Genomic DNA, 14,784 nt, shown 5'->3' on the forward strand with positions numbered 1-14,784 from the left:
GGCAGCTCTTCCCAGCTCTGGATCTTTTAAAAATTTAATACTCAGTATCTGTCACTTAGTAAATACTGGGTCAGGATCCTCCCTTGGTTTGATTTTCCCGTCACATCAGAAAATGTATATATCTTCCTCTTGTTACCTACTGCTATTCAACCAGATTTGCACCTGTCCCTTAATACCATCATAATCAAGGCCACAACTCTCTGCTTGATTAAAATAACCCTACGAACATTGTCAAAAACTTTAGTGAAGCGAAAGTGTTATAGAAGTAGAGATGCAAGAAGCATCCTAAGCACTAGGCCTGCAGCACTCTTAACAGAAGAAAGTGGTACTGTGAGATAATCCTCTAAGCTGCTTCTATTCCCTTCTGGGTCATCATTTCTTCCCACACAACTCATCTACCTGCTAATACACTGCCCTGACAGAGGCAAAAAAAATATCTTGGCAGCATTAACACAAGTCACAAGGAAAAGCTCAAAGGCATTTTGAAATCAACTGTGCCATTACACCAAGGAACTTGGTCTCTTCACATTTCTATGTGTCCACCTCCAAAGACTGTTAACTTCAGATTCTAAAAGCATTTTAAAAGCCACACTTCAAAGAGGACACAGATTGGATGCACATGAAATTTTCTCAACTGAGTATTTTGCTTAGCCCAACTTGTACTGAACCTAATTTAATCAAGGGCTTCACTGCATACTTTTATTATTGACAGCACATTATACTTCAGCCCAGGAACATTATTAGCGGAAGTTACCCAAAGGACTGACCAAACTGCTAAGCAGCTGGTATACATAACCTGAAAACTCAAGTTCAATTGCAATGCAATTACTTCTGTTCCCAGTGGGAACCCAAGACAACTGAGAGAGGTCAATTAGCAAAGCACTCCCTTCCGGCATTGCAGTGCTAATTAGGAGGGAAAAAAAACCTCATCTGACATAAATTTCACTCAGTTTATGCTAAAAAAAGCACACAGCAGACATGAGCACATACAGTATCTAGTATATGAAAGTTTGTGGGTTTTTCCCTTACCTTTTCTGGCTCTTCTTGCAGTTGTTGTTGATCTCTGCTCTGTATGTTGCACAACCTTTGGCTATGGGCAACAGAGCGTTTCAATGGCTCATCATCGCTGTCAGAATCTACATAGAGTGCTGCAGAGCTCTTTGACTTGAAAGTGTATTTTCTGTGAATTAAAAACATGCCTATATAACTTTACAGCATTGTGGCATTGTACAAACACATCTCAAAGTAACTGTTGAAGCAGTGCTTTCACACTGTTCAACTGGGGAACAAACCGCAACAACTGAAAATGACAATTTATTAATATGGCAGTCAAAGTTCTCAGAAAAGCTTTATTTTACTGGGTTAACTGACAGACCTACTTGAAGCCTGCAATAATGGCTTACAACATTAAAGCAACAAAGTGTGTGGCTCTTGCTTTTAAGGCCAAGGATTCTGCACTTTATTACCTTGCAATCCCAGCCTGAACTCATTTGAGACAAGGCCACATTAACACATAGAATTTAGCATAAATCATTTGACTTGAGTTTTTTTAAGTTGGATATAGGATTTCTAAAAACATTACCCCCATGTAAAAAGTACAAAAATGCACCAGTTTTTAATTTTTCCTGTTTGCTCTTCCATTAAGATAAATTCTTGCTATTTCAGAACAGAAGACAGAGTCTGGGGAAGTCAAGATTTCTGTTTTATTTAGTAAATCTGGTCTTTAAGCATCCCTCAGTGCAAAACCATCCCAGTGTGATATCACATTTTTCACAGAATAAAAAACCGTCTGTCTCATCCTTGCAAATAAACTTAAGGAATCAATCACCTGTTCCCAAAAAACCCATTTTGGCTCCATAGAGTCAGAACAAAGAGCTAGATTGCAGAAGTAGAAAACATTTTGCTTCTTAAACTAGGCAAACTGCACCACTGATGTTGATTTCAGCTACCATGTAACACCAGTAAAACTCAGATATGAAAAAAAGACAGTAGCTGAAATAATTTACAACACAAAAACCAGAAAAGAACTAGAAAATAAAAAAATACCTTAGAAACTATGCCACATAACCCCAGGCCACTGAACATGGACATTTCAGACTATAACTCACCTACAAGGTGTGGAAGTGCTTACAGTACAGGAATTCACCATTTGGGAGGCTTTCAATGGACGGGAACTATTAAAAGAGTGAAATATTTATCGCAGTAGTTACAGTCTTTAAAAAATAAGTATTTACTTGTCTGCTATGCATGCAAATCCATGACCGAAAGAACAAGCAGAATACCATTATGTACTTGCTAATTGCTTAGATTTACAGTAATAACTTCATCACACTATAAATAAACAACAGTTGTTCAAAACCATGCATAATCCTTTAAACTTGATTCACTTCTTGGCGATGCACCCTTAGGGACCAGCTCATAAATTAAAGGCTCTCAGCTGCCGTGTCAAGACAACTCTTTCCTTTATATTTTATTCCCACCAACACTTGAGTTCCTGCTCCCAAACCACAGTCTCCTGCTGTTGTCTGGATGAGCCGGTTTTCTGTCATATCCCACATCTTAATTTCTCCTGCCTTACCTAGATTCCTCTGAAACAACTTCCTGCTCCATTTAATCCTTTCATGGGCTCCTCAAAGTCCATCACTATCACTACACATCCATCAAAGAGATGGCAGCCACTGCAGAAATCTTTTCTAATCTTGTCCCTAAACCAGGGCTGCTTCTCTCCAGCCTAGCTCCCCTTCCACTCCCTGGTCAATCACAATGGTTTCCATGACTGATAAAAACTCCAAACATTGTAAAGCTATTTCCAACCTATTTTCAAGTATTGCTGCTCTGGTTAGCATAAACTGTTTGTTGTGTTTGAGATTTCTACTGTTAAAACAAATTCATGGGAAACATCCACTTACATCCCAAAACACCACTAAACATTTGGCACAACACCTGCCACACTGCTGAACATCTGCACCAGATGTGTCCTAGCTCACTATGGATACCCTGGCTACTCAGCAGAGGCTGCAAGACACCTAAGGGCTTCTTGTTCCTTATCCTGCCACATGCTTCCTGTGTGACAGCTGGCACATTTAGTCTCTGTGTCTCAGGTCAGGCAGCTGTACAAAAATAACAGCCACAGGGAAAAGAAGAGAATATTTTCAGCATGTAAAGTGCTCAGATACTACAGTGGCACAGGAAAGACAATGAAAAATGAATGATAGCACAGGAGGTGCAAGTGAAAATTAGCAGAAAAAGGTAGGATATTTTGTCTTCTAAGTTAAGAGTTAGAGTGCTCTGAAGGGAAAGGTAATCTAGATTACTTTGGACTGAGAGGCCTACATTTTAAAAATTACTAACAGAAGTGTTCTTAAAAAGAATATAAAGTGATTTTCAAGGACAGTGAAGAGTATTATCTTCCCAAATATTCCCTAGATAACACCCAACCATCTCTTCCTACTGTTTCTATCATGCTTCCTTTCCAAACATATTCTTATGACAGCAGCATTACAAACTAGCAGCACACATCTGAAGCTGCGTAATTGTAACGTTTCCTTGCCTAGACATGCTCTGGAGGAGATCTGACAAGTGCCTACCTTGATTACATGATTAACACAGCAGGGACCAAAGCTGTACACTTACATGGCAGAATGGACGCTCCATCCCAGTGTCAGTGGCAGCCTGGTGCTTTCCGTACAGTGGGAAAGCAGGGTTAGGTATCTTGGAATAACCACCTGCTGCCCCACTTTATGATTGAGAGACAATGCTACATTGAAGCTGTATCGTTTCAGATGAAGAATCAGGACTCTGAGAGAGATGAGAGAAGGACAAATGTTTACCTCAAGACTGAAGTCAGAAAAAACCTATTCAAAATTCAAGTTAAGTCTTTATTTCCAAAGGCATTCACCTGACCAAACCAGATTATTACTTTGGGGTGGAAGGCAAATGCTGACCATCTCTTATCTGCAAGACACAGGTAATTATGTCCCTGTTCATCACTTGACTTGTGCAATATTAAAATTCCAGAATATATTTACTGTATCTGCTTTGTTCGCATCTCAGACACCCCAAGAAAAGGGGAAGGGGAAAACTCAGTCCTTCTTGTGTAGTGATAGGGAGGAAGAAACAAGTACTGCTGAGTGTTTCCAAGGGCTTTGTGTATAGTGAAACAGGAACAGCATGAAGATTGACTGCAGGTGCACCTCTCTCACACACTGTCCACACTTCCCTGCTCATTTTCCCAGCTTTACTCTTCAAGGGATTTTTGCTTGCACTTTTGTAACATATGCTTCCAGGAAAGAGAGGAACAGATGCCAACATTTACCTGGGAAGCCTGTTGAACTTGTGTGTGACAACAGCAGACTTTCCATTGCACTTCTCACAGGAATACTCAATCTCCTCTGCCTGTTTAACGGAGCAGAGAAATGTGGAACAAAAGAGAAATCAAATAGATCTCAACCAAAAATATGTCACATCTGTCACAAACTCTTCAAAACAGCAGTAACCACTTGAAATTATAATCACCTTCAACTTGACCTAGTAAGAGGGCATTTAATAAGAGGACAGGCAGCAGACCTTAACATTTGACATCATACCCACTAATATAGGTGGAATTCTTCCTATAAGTCTACTGGAGACCAGAGAATTAGCCACCATTATGACACAAATTAGCTTCCAAAGGGTGGGGACAATCTTGTGAGGTTAACAGTTTTCTGTCCCATACACAGGATTCGTTTGGGGTTTTTTTTTGCCTAATAACCTATGGTGGAGGATGGTGCCATGAAATTTCCTCCCTCTTGTTCAAAACCTCTGCTTTCTTCCTCAAAAGCTATCCTCATCTAAACTTACCAAGGTTATGTTACATGAGAATAGAGTTCTGAACAGACATCAAAAGGGGAAGCATCCCTTTCCTGAAATTACATACTTGCCCATCTAACATTCCTACAGTCTTAAGTGAAGCCAAATTACAACATTACAATTTAAGGAATTTTTTAAATCGTAAGACCTCCACCAGTTTTTAGAAGAAAAAGCATGACAGTTATTCTCTCTGTTTAAAGTACTATCTATGTAGAGAGGAAGGAAAAAGTTTGTTCCAAGATATGACAAAATACAACATCAACTCACAGATGTATGGCTCATTTTTAATTTTCAGAAGCTTCAGCTTGAAGCTCTACTTACAAAGTAAGCATCCAGATATTACTGCTATTTTTTAAAATTATTGTACCCGCATGACCTTTTTCCTCCATGCTAATTAAGGCCGTCACACAACCTGTTGAAGCATCTTAGCCCAGGAGAGGTAACAATTCCTGAGTGATTATCCCAATCTGACAGCCTCCCTTCTCTCCTCTGTATTTGTTTACACTTCAACTCTTTCATCCCAAAATTCGGAAGTTTACTTATTTTACATCAGTTAATTTCTGCACAGCATTTTACAATACAAACTTCCATATGCTATTAAGGGACAAAACTCCAAAAAGTGCAATGTTGTCTCACAAGCCTGCAAACTGCTGTCATAGAAACTAATGATCAGCTATACAGTCAGAATTTCCATATGGTACATAACCTACACACACTCCACAATGCATAAGAAAACCCCCTCAAAGTACATACCCGAAAAAAGAGGTCAAGAGAATCCTGGATTGATCGGGAAGGAAGGAATTTTTTCCTTCGAGGAAGGTCAATGGAGAGGTCATTAAACTGTTCTCGTTTGGTGACTGTCTCACCACACCTAGAAAAGAAACATGCTTATACAAGTCTGATGAAAAATAAACTTTAAATTAATGAACACTTGCATGTTTTAGGGTAGAGTGACTTCCCAGTAAGCATATACTTCTTGATCATCCTATTTTTACTCATCAAAATGGAACTGTTTGATGCTCAGGACAAAGTTGGATCTTGCAAATTCTTTTTGATGCTTTAGAAATTGAAACATTTGTGTAAAGGTAAGAACAAAAATGCACAGATTGGTTTGGAGAAGCAAATGATCAGGCATACAGGAAATCAAAGTGACTGCTATAGCTGAACAGGTCTTCATTCAGTATTCTTAGAGAAAAGTAAGTCCAGCCCAGTCTAGCAGAAGGGAAGTGCTAGAAATATTTTCAAACTGTTCTTAGAAACAAGAGTGGAGTCCATCTAAAAAACCAAAACCAACAAAACCCCTTAATTTTTCTTACATTTCATTTTTCTTAGGAAAAAATACCCCTACTACAGTCATTTTTCTTCCATAATTATTACCTGGATGCACTTTACTTTTAATTGCTCTGCAGAACTAATTAAGCATACACAAACTATTATTCCCAAATATCTGTGTTCATGCAAATTCTGTGGAATGAAACATTCCGATACGGAAATCTGTTGCACAGCCCATACAAAATGAATGCCCAAACAATCTTCTTCTGTGAGAACATAGAGAGACAGAAGAAAATGCCATTCCCTGGAAGCCATTAGAAAGATCAAATTAAAAACATAGCTTCCCCTCTTTCCTTTTTTTTTTTTTTTTAAGAAGAAAAATTAATTGGCTGAAACCCTCTTTTCTTTCTATTCCCATACAATTGGTACACAAAGAGCAAAGCACAAAGGCTTTCCATTAGACATGCAATGAAGAACTAGGTGGTATGAAACTGTTTAAAGAAGATCTGCAGCAGCAGACCACGTGCTGTGAGGTTTACAGCATTTCTAGACAAGAGAGTATTTTTCAAAATATCTAGCTTTGGATAAAACATAGATCTTAGTGCTCGTTACAACCTGCAGATGAAGTCACATGAGATGGGAACACTTCCTAGTCTTTTAAGGTAATTGTAAAGAAAAAGCTGTCAAGCACACTTACATTTTGCAAATGATAGAATGTTGAACTTCAAACTCTAAGTTACTGATAACAGGACATGTATAAACTTTGGTGGCTGAGAGGTCATCAGAAGCACGTCCTGGTGAGTTATCCTCATTAGGGACTGGTTCACTCTTCCAAGTTTTGTTTAACTTTTCCATGTCTTCCTTCAGCTGATCCAGACACTGGCTCAAGAACTCATGTGCATCCTAGAAACAGGGCAAATGCAATGAAATGGCTTTGTACAACTTCATTCAGTATTTTCCTCAAACACAGACAGACCGGGGAAATTATGTTTAGCTCACTGCATTCGGTAATACTGAGGCAGTTCTGCTCTAACAATCACTGCCATTCAACCAAAAGTCACTCTCAAACACAGCTGAAGCTTGACAGATGTTCAGTGCAGTCCAAACACTAAACAAATTGCACATAACTGTTTCCAGACAATGATACTTACATTCTGCATGTACCCTGAAAATCTCTCGGCAGTAGCTGAAATGGCACTTTTCACCTTCTTGAGCAGCTCTTTCTTAACCTCAGGGCTGCAGACATCCTTTTTAGCAAGCAGATGGGCAAAACGTCTGCAGAAGTCAAGGCAATGAAATGCTGGTTGATTTTCCAGGACTTTAGAGAAACATAATAGAACTCATGATACCTTACTTTAAGAGTTCCTAAAAGCTTCTCTCCTGTGATAAGTGGTTCAGGGGCTCTGTATGAAAATATCCCACATATAATTAACCTTTTCCATTTCAAGTATTTTGAGATCTCATTTAAGGCCATCATCAAACAGCACTCAAATGAACAAAAAAAAAAACAATCCAAAATCTTTTAAGGTAAAGAAAAAAGCCTTATAAAGCTCTAAAAATTTGTTTCTGCTCTTTTAGAGTGAGAAAAAAAACCCATTATGCTTTTTGAAAACACTTGTACTGAAAGGAGGTATGATATCACACAGTATCAGAATAAGCAACATAAAATCACTCAATTCAACTTGAATGGTCAGAATGGTTTCTATTTATGTTTTATTTTTAAACTTTCACTCATTTTCAAGGCTTACTTCTTTCAGCAGAAAAACATTATAACAGAAAAAAGCTGTAGCAAAAAGATCCATAAGGAGTTCCTCGGTTCAAGCTTGTGCTTCTGTTAGCTTTGCTACAAAACTTTTGAAATTAGGTTTACCCGTGCCTCTCAGGTACTGCGATCTAGTCATCTTTTACAACTGCTTTACAATTTCACAGGACATACACACCAAATATATTCCAAGCACAAGTTTCAGTCATGCTTCATACACAGGAAGGTGATAGGAAGATGTCACATTCCATGACACAAAAAAACCCCAACCCAAAGACAGGGAAAACCTGAATAATCCCCTTGCATCCCAAACCCAGTAACTAATACTCAGTTACCCCAAGAATCTGATCAGTTTACTGCAGCTTGACAAGTTTCTGCTACTCTGCTGATCTCCAAGAACAGCGTGTGCTGTCCTAGCCCTCTACAGCTGCTCAGTGAAGCATGTTAGGAAACCACAGCACAGTTGATAAGCAATCACTGATCAACCAGAAAAACAGTCACCAGGTTAGATGATATAGCCAAACCAAGAGAAGACAAAGTAGATGCTTTGAGTATCAACTCTGACTTGTACAGGATCACACACTGCCCATTAGGTATATGGAGCACAACCTTCAGAGGTCTTTCTATAAAAATTAGAGAAAGGACATTTCAAGAAGCACATGGAACAACCTCTGATCCCAAGTAGTGTAGAAAGAGTTCAAGATGACACACCAAAACCAGAAAATCATCACAAAAGATATAAAAAATGATGAAACAGAAACACAAATGGTTCTGATTCTGCATCTTATTTAGTGAGAGAAAAGAAATGAGGTGCATGAGAGAAAATATAATAAAAATCCAAAATGGCTGAATTTAGAGAAAGATACAAAAGATGCAAAACTTGAACACTTTCCACAGCTACTAAACAAAAGGCATAAGCCCCCACATATCAGGTGAAGTTAGTGATCAGCTTAAACTCTACCTGGCAAAGTTTTTAAAAGAAATTTTTCTGCATCTAACTTATTTTGCAATTTCTTACATTTTTTTCTGAAGCATTTCACTCTGCCACTAGAAATACAGTAAAAGAATGCCTGTAACTCAGTATTTTAAGTTTTAAGAACTGATTTCTTATTTCAAAATACAGCTCCAAAATACAGAGAGCTCTAGGATTTCTTTTATTATCTATACAGGCAAATGACTCTCTACAAAGATGCTTCAGTATTACCAAACCAGTTTCTCAGCAATGAAGGAGAAAAAAGCTTACACAGAAAGTGAATTTTACCTGATAAGTGCATTGAGTGGAATTTTTTTCCATGGGATACCCTGTTTGAGTAAATCATTAGCAAAAGACTGAATTGAAAACAAGGACTGTAGAATGGCGTTCATATAACAGGTGTTTCCCAAGTTTGAAAACCTGAAAAAAAACACAATTAAAAAAAATTGAATATTTTGTGTCTATAAACATAGCTCTACTAACACACAGGATATTCACCCAAACAATGCCCCACAGAGTTTCTTACTGCAGCTGTTCCCCCTTCAGCCTAAATTGAAAACTCATGGGAGGCTAAATTTTTCAGGAAAGCACCCATGAATTTCTACAATCAAACTTTAAAAAAATGCACATATATACACACACACACATATAAAGACAGAGAAATTAATCGTCATTAAATAAACATGAATTACCTGAAATGTCTCTGAAACTCCCAGGAAGCGAATTCAAGAATACATATCATCCAAACTAAAAAAAGTGTTCCCTACCTCAGTGTTCATTAATTTCAGGATTATTTTTTTAAATTAAATAATTATAACAAGAATGTACATGTTCTGATGATCAAAGTATGCATGCTAGATAAAGAAAATTAAATTTACCCTTGCAACTGTTGTTGAGGATGGGTGGAAAGGGGCACTCGGGGTTTGTTCCATCCTGTGTAATCTTGATTAGATCTCATTTTTTTAACGGAAAGAGGGGCAGGTTGAGAAAGGAATCCCAGGCTTCTTTTGGCTGAAGAGGTCTGGCTGGATACACTAGACCTGGAAATATAAAAGTACAAGAAGGGTAAGATTTGTAATGCTCTGTCTTAAAGAGGTATAGTCCATGACACTGGAATCGCAGCACTACAGAAGTCAAGGACTGGTAAAGCCACACAATATAACTGGAATGTATCACAGTGAAAAGAACCCAAGATATGCTTAGAATTCACATCTAGGCCAGAGCCTTCATTTTCAGTCTCTTGTTCTTGTAACCTAATCACTATGGACCTCAATTCCTAACATTTAAACATGGACAATGCTTCTTTTCTCCCTTGATCTTGTATCTCATCTATCTAGGGAGGAGACCACGAGTCTGACTGCATGGCACCTGACAAAGAAGAATCCCAAACTCAGCAGAATCTAGTATTTGCTAAAATACTGTTATTAAAATACAGAATTGTGTGCCATTTATCTACTTGGGAAAAATGAAGCAAGGGTTCAGTCTTAAATTGCAGAGTTTATATAGAATTTGAACCATCTAGAATCATTCACAACAACTGTAACAGACTTGAGTGATTTTATAAAGTCTTTCTATAGCAAGCAGTAACTAGAGTTTGTAGATGTACGCAGGGCAGTTGAAGATACACTAAAGAACCGGATTGTGCTCCTGGAGGAGAGGAAAAAATACCAAAATAACAAACCCCAGCATGTTATGCATCTAAGCACCATGTGATCAACACACAGGAAACTGAAGAGCTTAATTCCTGTGAAACAACTGCTATTTACAGTTCATTCTAGTGAATCAGCCCTACCTGTCCAGGGTGGAACTGCCAGTGGAGTATTCTTTTGAAGAGGACCGACTACCATAAAAAGATGACGACTGCAGAGGTAAAACACCTTTAAAAGAGAAAGAAATGCAGGACATTTTGTTCCAGGTTACAAAGCTATTTTCACAAGAAACAACTTGTTTGAAAGTATTTAGTCCAAAGATTAAAAAATCCTCTAGTACTGGTTTCTAGAATTGGTTGGGAGACTACTAGTACATATGCTTAGAAGTACTAATGTGAATATTAATGCTATGTAAGTAAAGGCATGATGGAGTCTAAGGTATTCAATTCAGTCTCCATCAAATTCAAAGTGCAATATGAAATATTAAAAAGTCATTATCTTAACTATGTGCAAGTTAATAAATATCTACCTCTTGTTCAGATAGATAAGACACATGTATAGAAAACTCCTGATTTCCAGTGCAGTGCTCTCAAAATTCAAGGTAAATATGCAGAAGTGAAAACAGCTTCTCTTCCCACTCCCAATTTAACAGTGAATTACTATATACTTGTTTCATTGCTATGATATCATTGTGACAGATCCTGAGACTGATACCTCAGATGGTGCCACATTAAAAAAATGCTCTCAAGAGTCAAAACATCACCTATTACAGTGAATTACAGTGTAATTTAGTTCAAATAATAAATAATTGTTTGTTTCTTTTCCATCTTGAAGTGTTTGAGCCATGTTTCAGAAATGCAAGTATACAAAAGAAGTTTGCAATACTGTTACCAGAACTTGCAGGGATACACACATGCTAATTTTGACACTGAAGACAAAACCAGATTTCCTTTCAGAGGCAAACATTCACCTTACTGTCTACTCCAGCAACACATTTGTGCCATCAGAGATGCCCCCAAAAAAAGAATGCATTCACCAACATTCCCCCATAAAAACAAGATTTTGAATGCATTCCTATTTATGAGGAAAGAAGCTAAGTATTTATTCATAAAACTGAAGAACAGTGCTGCTTGCTAACTTATCTATATATTGACAGTATTTCTGTATTGTCTGTAAAGCCTTGTCCCACAGCAGTATCCAACAGAAGTTGGGTAGAAGCAGGACAAAAGTCCTGGCCCCAAAGACCTCTCCCTGTAAGTTCTGGGGAAGAGATAAGGAAGTAAAAGCAAACAGTACACATCTTAATCACAAAAAAAAGCCTACAGTTCACAAAGGCATTAAGAGCAAAGGAGAGTTTTAAAAATAAGCAAGAAAGCAAGCAAAAAGGAGTTTACAGAAAGCCCATCCCAAGGGAAAGGGCAGCTTGGAACAGTTTGAAGCTGCCTGTTGGAATTTTCAAGCAAGCTGGCTCGTGGGTTGGCATCAGCACTGCAGAATAAAGGTCAAGGCCAGACTAGAGCAGGACAGGCTTTGAAAATTAAGGCAGATTATTTGCATCTCATATACAGCTCTGGAGGAAGCAACAAAGTTAATGTCATAGATTAGGAAAAAAACCTCTGCAGCAACTTGCTGAACTAGTAACAAAGGGGTAAAATTGTACTGGTAAAGGCTAGGTATCATTTAGCTTTACATTCATTTTTTTACCTGATGTCCTATTCTCCTCAGCCTGCTTCAGGTTCAATTGTTTCTCTCTGCTGCTATTCAAGTACTTCCATGCTGGATCACTCAAGGCTTTATTATTCCTTCAGAGAGAAGAGTGGAAGGCAGTGAAGTTATGGAAGATAGGGGATACTCCTGTTCAATATTTACAACTTGTTTTAAGGCATTTCTCTCCTGTCACCTTTAATACTTCACCACAAAGAGAGGAACTTTACTCACATATGAGTTTAACCAATTCATTTAAACAAACCCTCTTACAATTAAATCTGACTTCAAACACACAAATCACCTTCTTCAAATGGCAATTCCCCTTTATCAGTTTTGTTTTGAAAAGGGTCAAAGCACATATAGTCCACACGTAGTTCTGACTGACATAATTGACAAAGATCAATGACACAGAATTTGCATGTGCCAGTTCATGCAAATAAACTGCTGGAGTAGTTTGTATTTCCCTTATTAACCCTGAACACATACCTCATTTCAAGCACCCAACGTATTCACAAGCTGACTAGCCTGGTCCGTGTGGCTGAAAGCATTCTTTTCAGAATGGAAAATGAACAAGGAACTTAAAATCAGAAAAAAACTGTTACTTACGTTGATGAATCATTCTCTTTGGGATAATCTTCACTCATTTCTGAACCAGGGGGTTGTGTTCTTTTCCTCTTTTCACTGATGACAGAAAAATTTGTGGTCATGCTTTCTGTAAGGTTAGTAAATAACCTTTATCCAACTGAACAGAATTCCTCAATGCTTTCCATGCATTTTGGACCTATCTTCTGCAATCTCCACTTTTATAGCACACAGAGAAACATTTGGTCAGCCCAACTCTTAAGCTGTACTTGAAGCTCTAGTGCCAGCACCAGTCAGAGGCAATAAAAGCACATGTATTAACATCCTGTTAAAAGTAACAGCAAAACTAGAGGAAGATTTGTATCCCCTTATGTTTCAGTGTACCAGTTCCACACTTAGCTCTATAAAGAGCTGGGTTTTAACAGTATCATAGTAAGAAGAAAACCTTCCTACCGATTCTCCAACAAGCCTGTCCTGTGAGGGACTGCTGATGCAGGAGATGCTGAAATGTTCACCCTGTTGCTTGGTGTTCCAGCTCCAGCAGAATTCTTAATGGAGCCTCTCGCTGGGGTACCCAGAACCTTGCGAAATGTATTTTCCTCCTTACTCTCCACAGTCACTCTTTTGGGAGGAGTCTGCAAAGCCCAAGTGGAGGGGGTCAGGGAGAAAACCCAGGAGTGAACAAACAGGACCCTCAGCTAATATGTAATTTCCACCACTTTTTATTTGCTACAATGTAGCATCCAGAGGTGGAGAGAAGCTACTTGTAATAGATTCAGAGAGTTTACACACTAATTAGACATGAGTAAAATTTTGACATAGTCATACCAGTCCTAAACATGAAACTCTACTGCAGTAACCACTTTCCCCTCTCACTTTCCAATGCTAAATCAGTTGAATTTAAGTTTTTAAAATCTCCTTTACAAGCTTTGACATTAAAAAATCCAAGGCGTGATTCCTACCTATCCCCAGATCAATCCTGGGTGGTATTACAATTAAAAATATTAAAAAGCTGTACTAAAATCCACACAATTAAAACAGTGCATGCCTTGGGCCAAACAAGCCTTATATGTGATGCAATGAAAAGAGGTAGTAATCGGTTGACTAAGGCATGTTGGTCAATTTTAGACTTGAAAACTGAACATGTCTAATCTCACCACTGTATACACAGCCTCAAGTTTTCACAGTGAGATTGCCTTTAAGTAACACGTAGAATTTGTTTTGGGACAATGTCAGAAACAGTCTCCCTCAGGGCAGTAATATAAGTATATTCACAGAGATAACAAAATAAATTAAAGCCAGTAGCTACACCATGAAATCTGGGGAGAAAAAGAACAAAAATATTTTGAAGAAATACAACTTCTGGGGAAGTCTGTGAAATTTACACAAAAATGTGAGCAGAATGCCACAAATTCAGTAACTGTATTCTGATACAAACCTGAATCAGCTGCTTCTCAATGTACACATTTGGCTGAAGTCTCCTAAACTCATTAAGACCTATGCTAACACATGGTCACACACACGTAAGGTGTTTGGCATAAAACAAAAGGCGATTCAGAGCTATGCAAGAAGCAAGTCTCAGTCGTGTACTTTCCTTCTATTTCTACTTTTTCTCTGCCTAAAAGCTCATATGTGAAGAACATAATCTGACTTCCATAGCCAGACACTGATCTCTCTTATTCCTACAGAAGGTATCTCCTCACAAGCAAGAAACAGCATTGCCAGCCACCCCATACACAGCTATTCCAAGCTCTCTAGATTACAAACACTTTGGATGTGAAGTATTGACATGCAAAGTGCTATTACAACATACAGTAAGATAATGAGAGAAAGAGAGGAATAGAATAAAATAAGAGAGGAAAAAATTTGAACCATTTAACAAACCTGGTTCTCTATGTAAGAGAATTGCCTGTTAGCTTCCTTCTGTGTGGCCCTGCTGCCCAGCACACCTCCAAAGCTGCCAGATCCTTGTGAGGGTTTCCCAGCTGACA

At 38.2% G+C, this 14,784-nt stretch overlaps 1 protein-coding gene across 1 annotated transcript in view; it reads right to left on the reverse strand.

Annotated features, from left to right (window-relative positions):
- USP37 (ubiquitin specific peptidase 37) overlaps nt 1-14,784 on the reverse strand; it is a 34,805-nt gene that overhangs the window by 14,876 nt on the left and 5,145 nt on the right. Inside the window, exons 4-17 of the mRNA XM_058839900.1 lie at nt 14,678-14,778; nt 13,247-13,428; nt 12,818-12,892; nt 12,209-12,306; nt 10,648-10,732; nt 9,734-9,895; nt 9,144-9,275; nt 7,272-7,395; nt 6,818-7,023; nt 5,602-5,719; nt 4,316-4,395; nt 3,634-3,798; nt 2,109-2,174; nt 1,030-1,180 (exon numbers count right to left, since the gene is read on the reverse strand). Of these exons, the coding sequence (XP_058695883.1) occupies nt 1,030-1,180; nt 2,109-2,174; nt 3,634-3,798; nt 4,316-4,395; nt 5,602-5,719; nt 6,818-7,023; nt 7,272-7,395; nt 9,144-9,275; nt 9,734-9,895; nt 10,648-10,732; nt 12,209-12,306; nt 12,818-12,892; nt 13,247-13,428; nt 14,678-14,778 (1,745 nt within the window). The remainder of the gene's footprint in view (nt 1-1,029; nt 1,181-2,108; nt 2,175-3,633; nt 3,799-4,315; nt 4,396-5,601; nt 5,720-6,817; nt 7,024-7,271; nt 7,396-9,143; nt 9,276-9,733; nt 9,896-10,647; nt 10,733-12,208; nt 12,307-12,817; nt 12,893-13,246; nt 13,429-14,677; nt 14,779-14,784) is intronic.

This window comes from Poecile atricapillus, chromosome 5 (assembly GCF_030490865.1).
Source record: "Poecile atricapillus isolate bPoeAtr1 chromosome 5, bPoeAtr1.hap1, whole genome shotgun sequence".
Classification (NCBI taxonomy): domain Eukaryota; kingdom Metazoa; phylum Chordata; class Aves; order Passeriformes; family Paridae; genus Poecile; species Poecile atricapillus.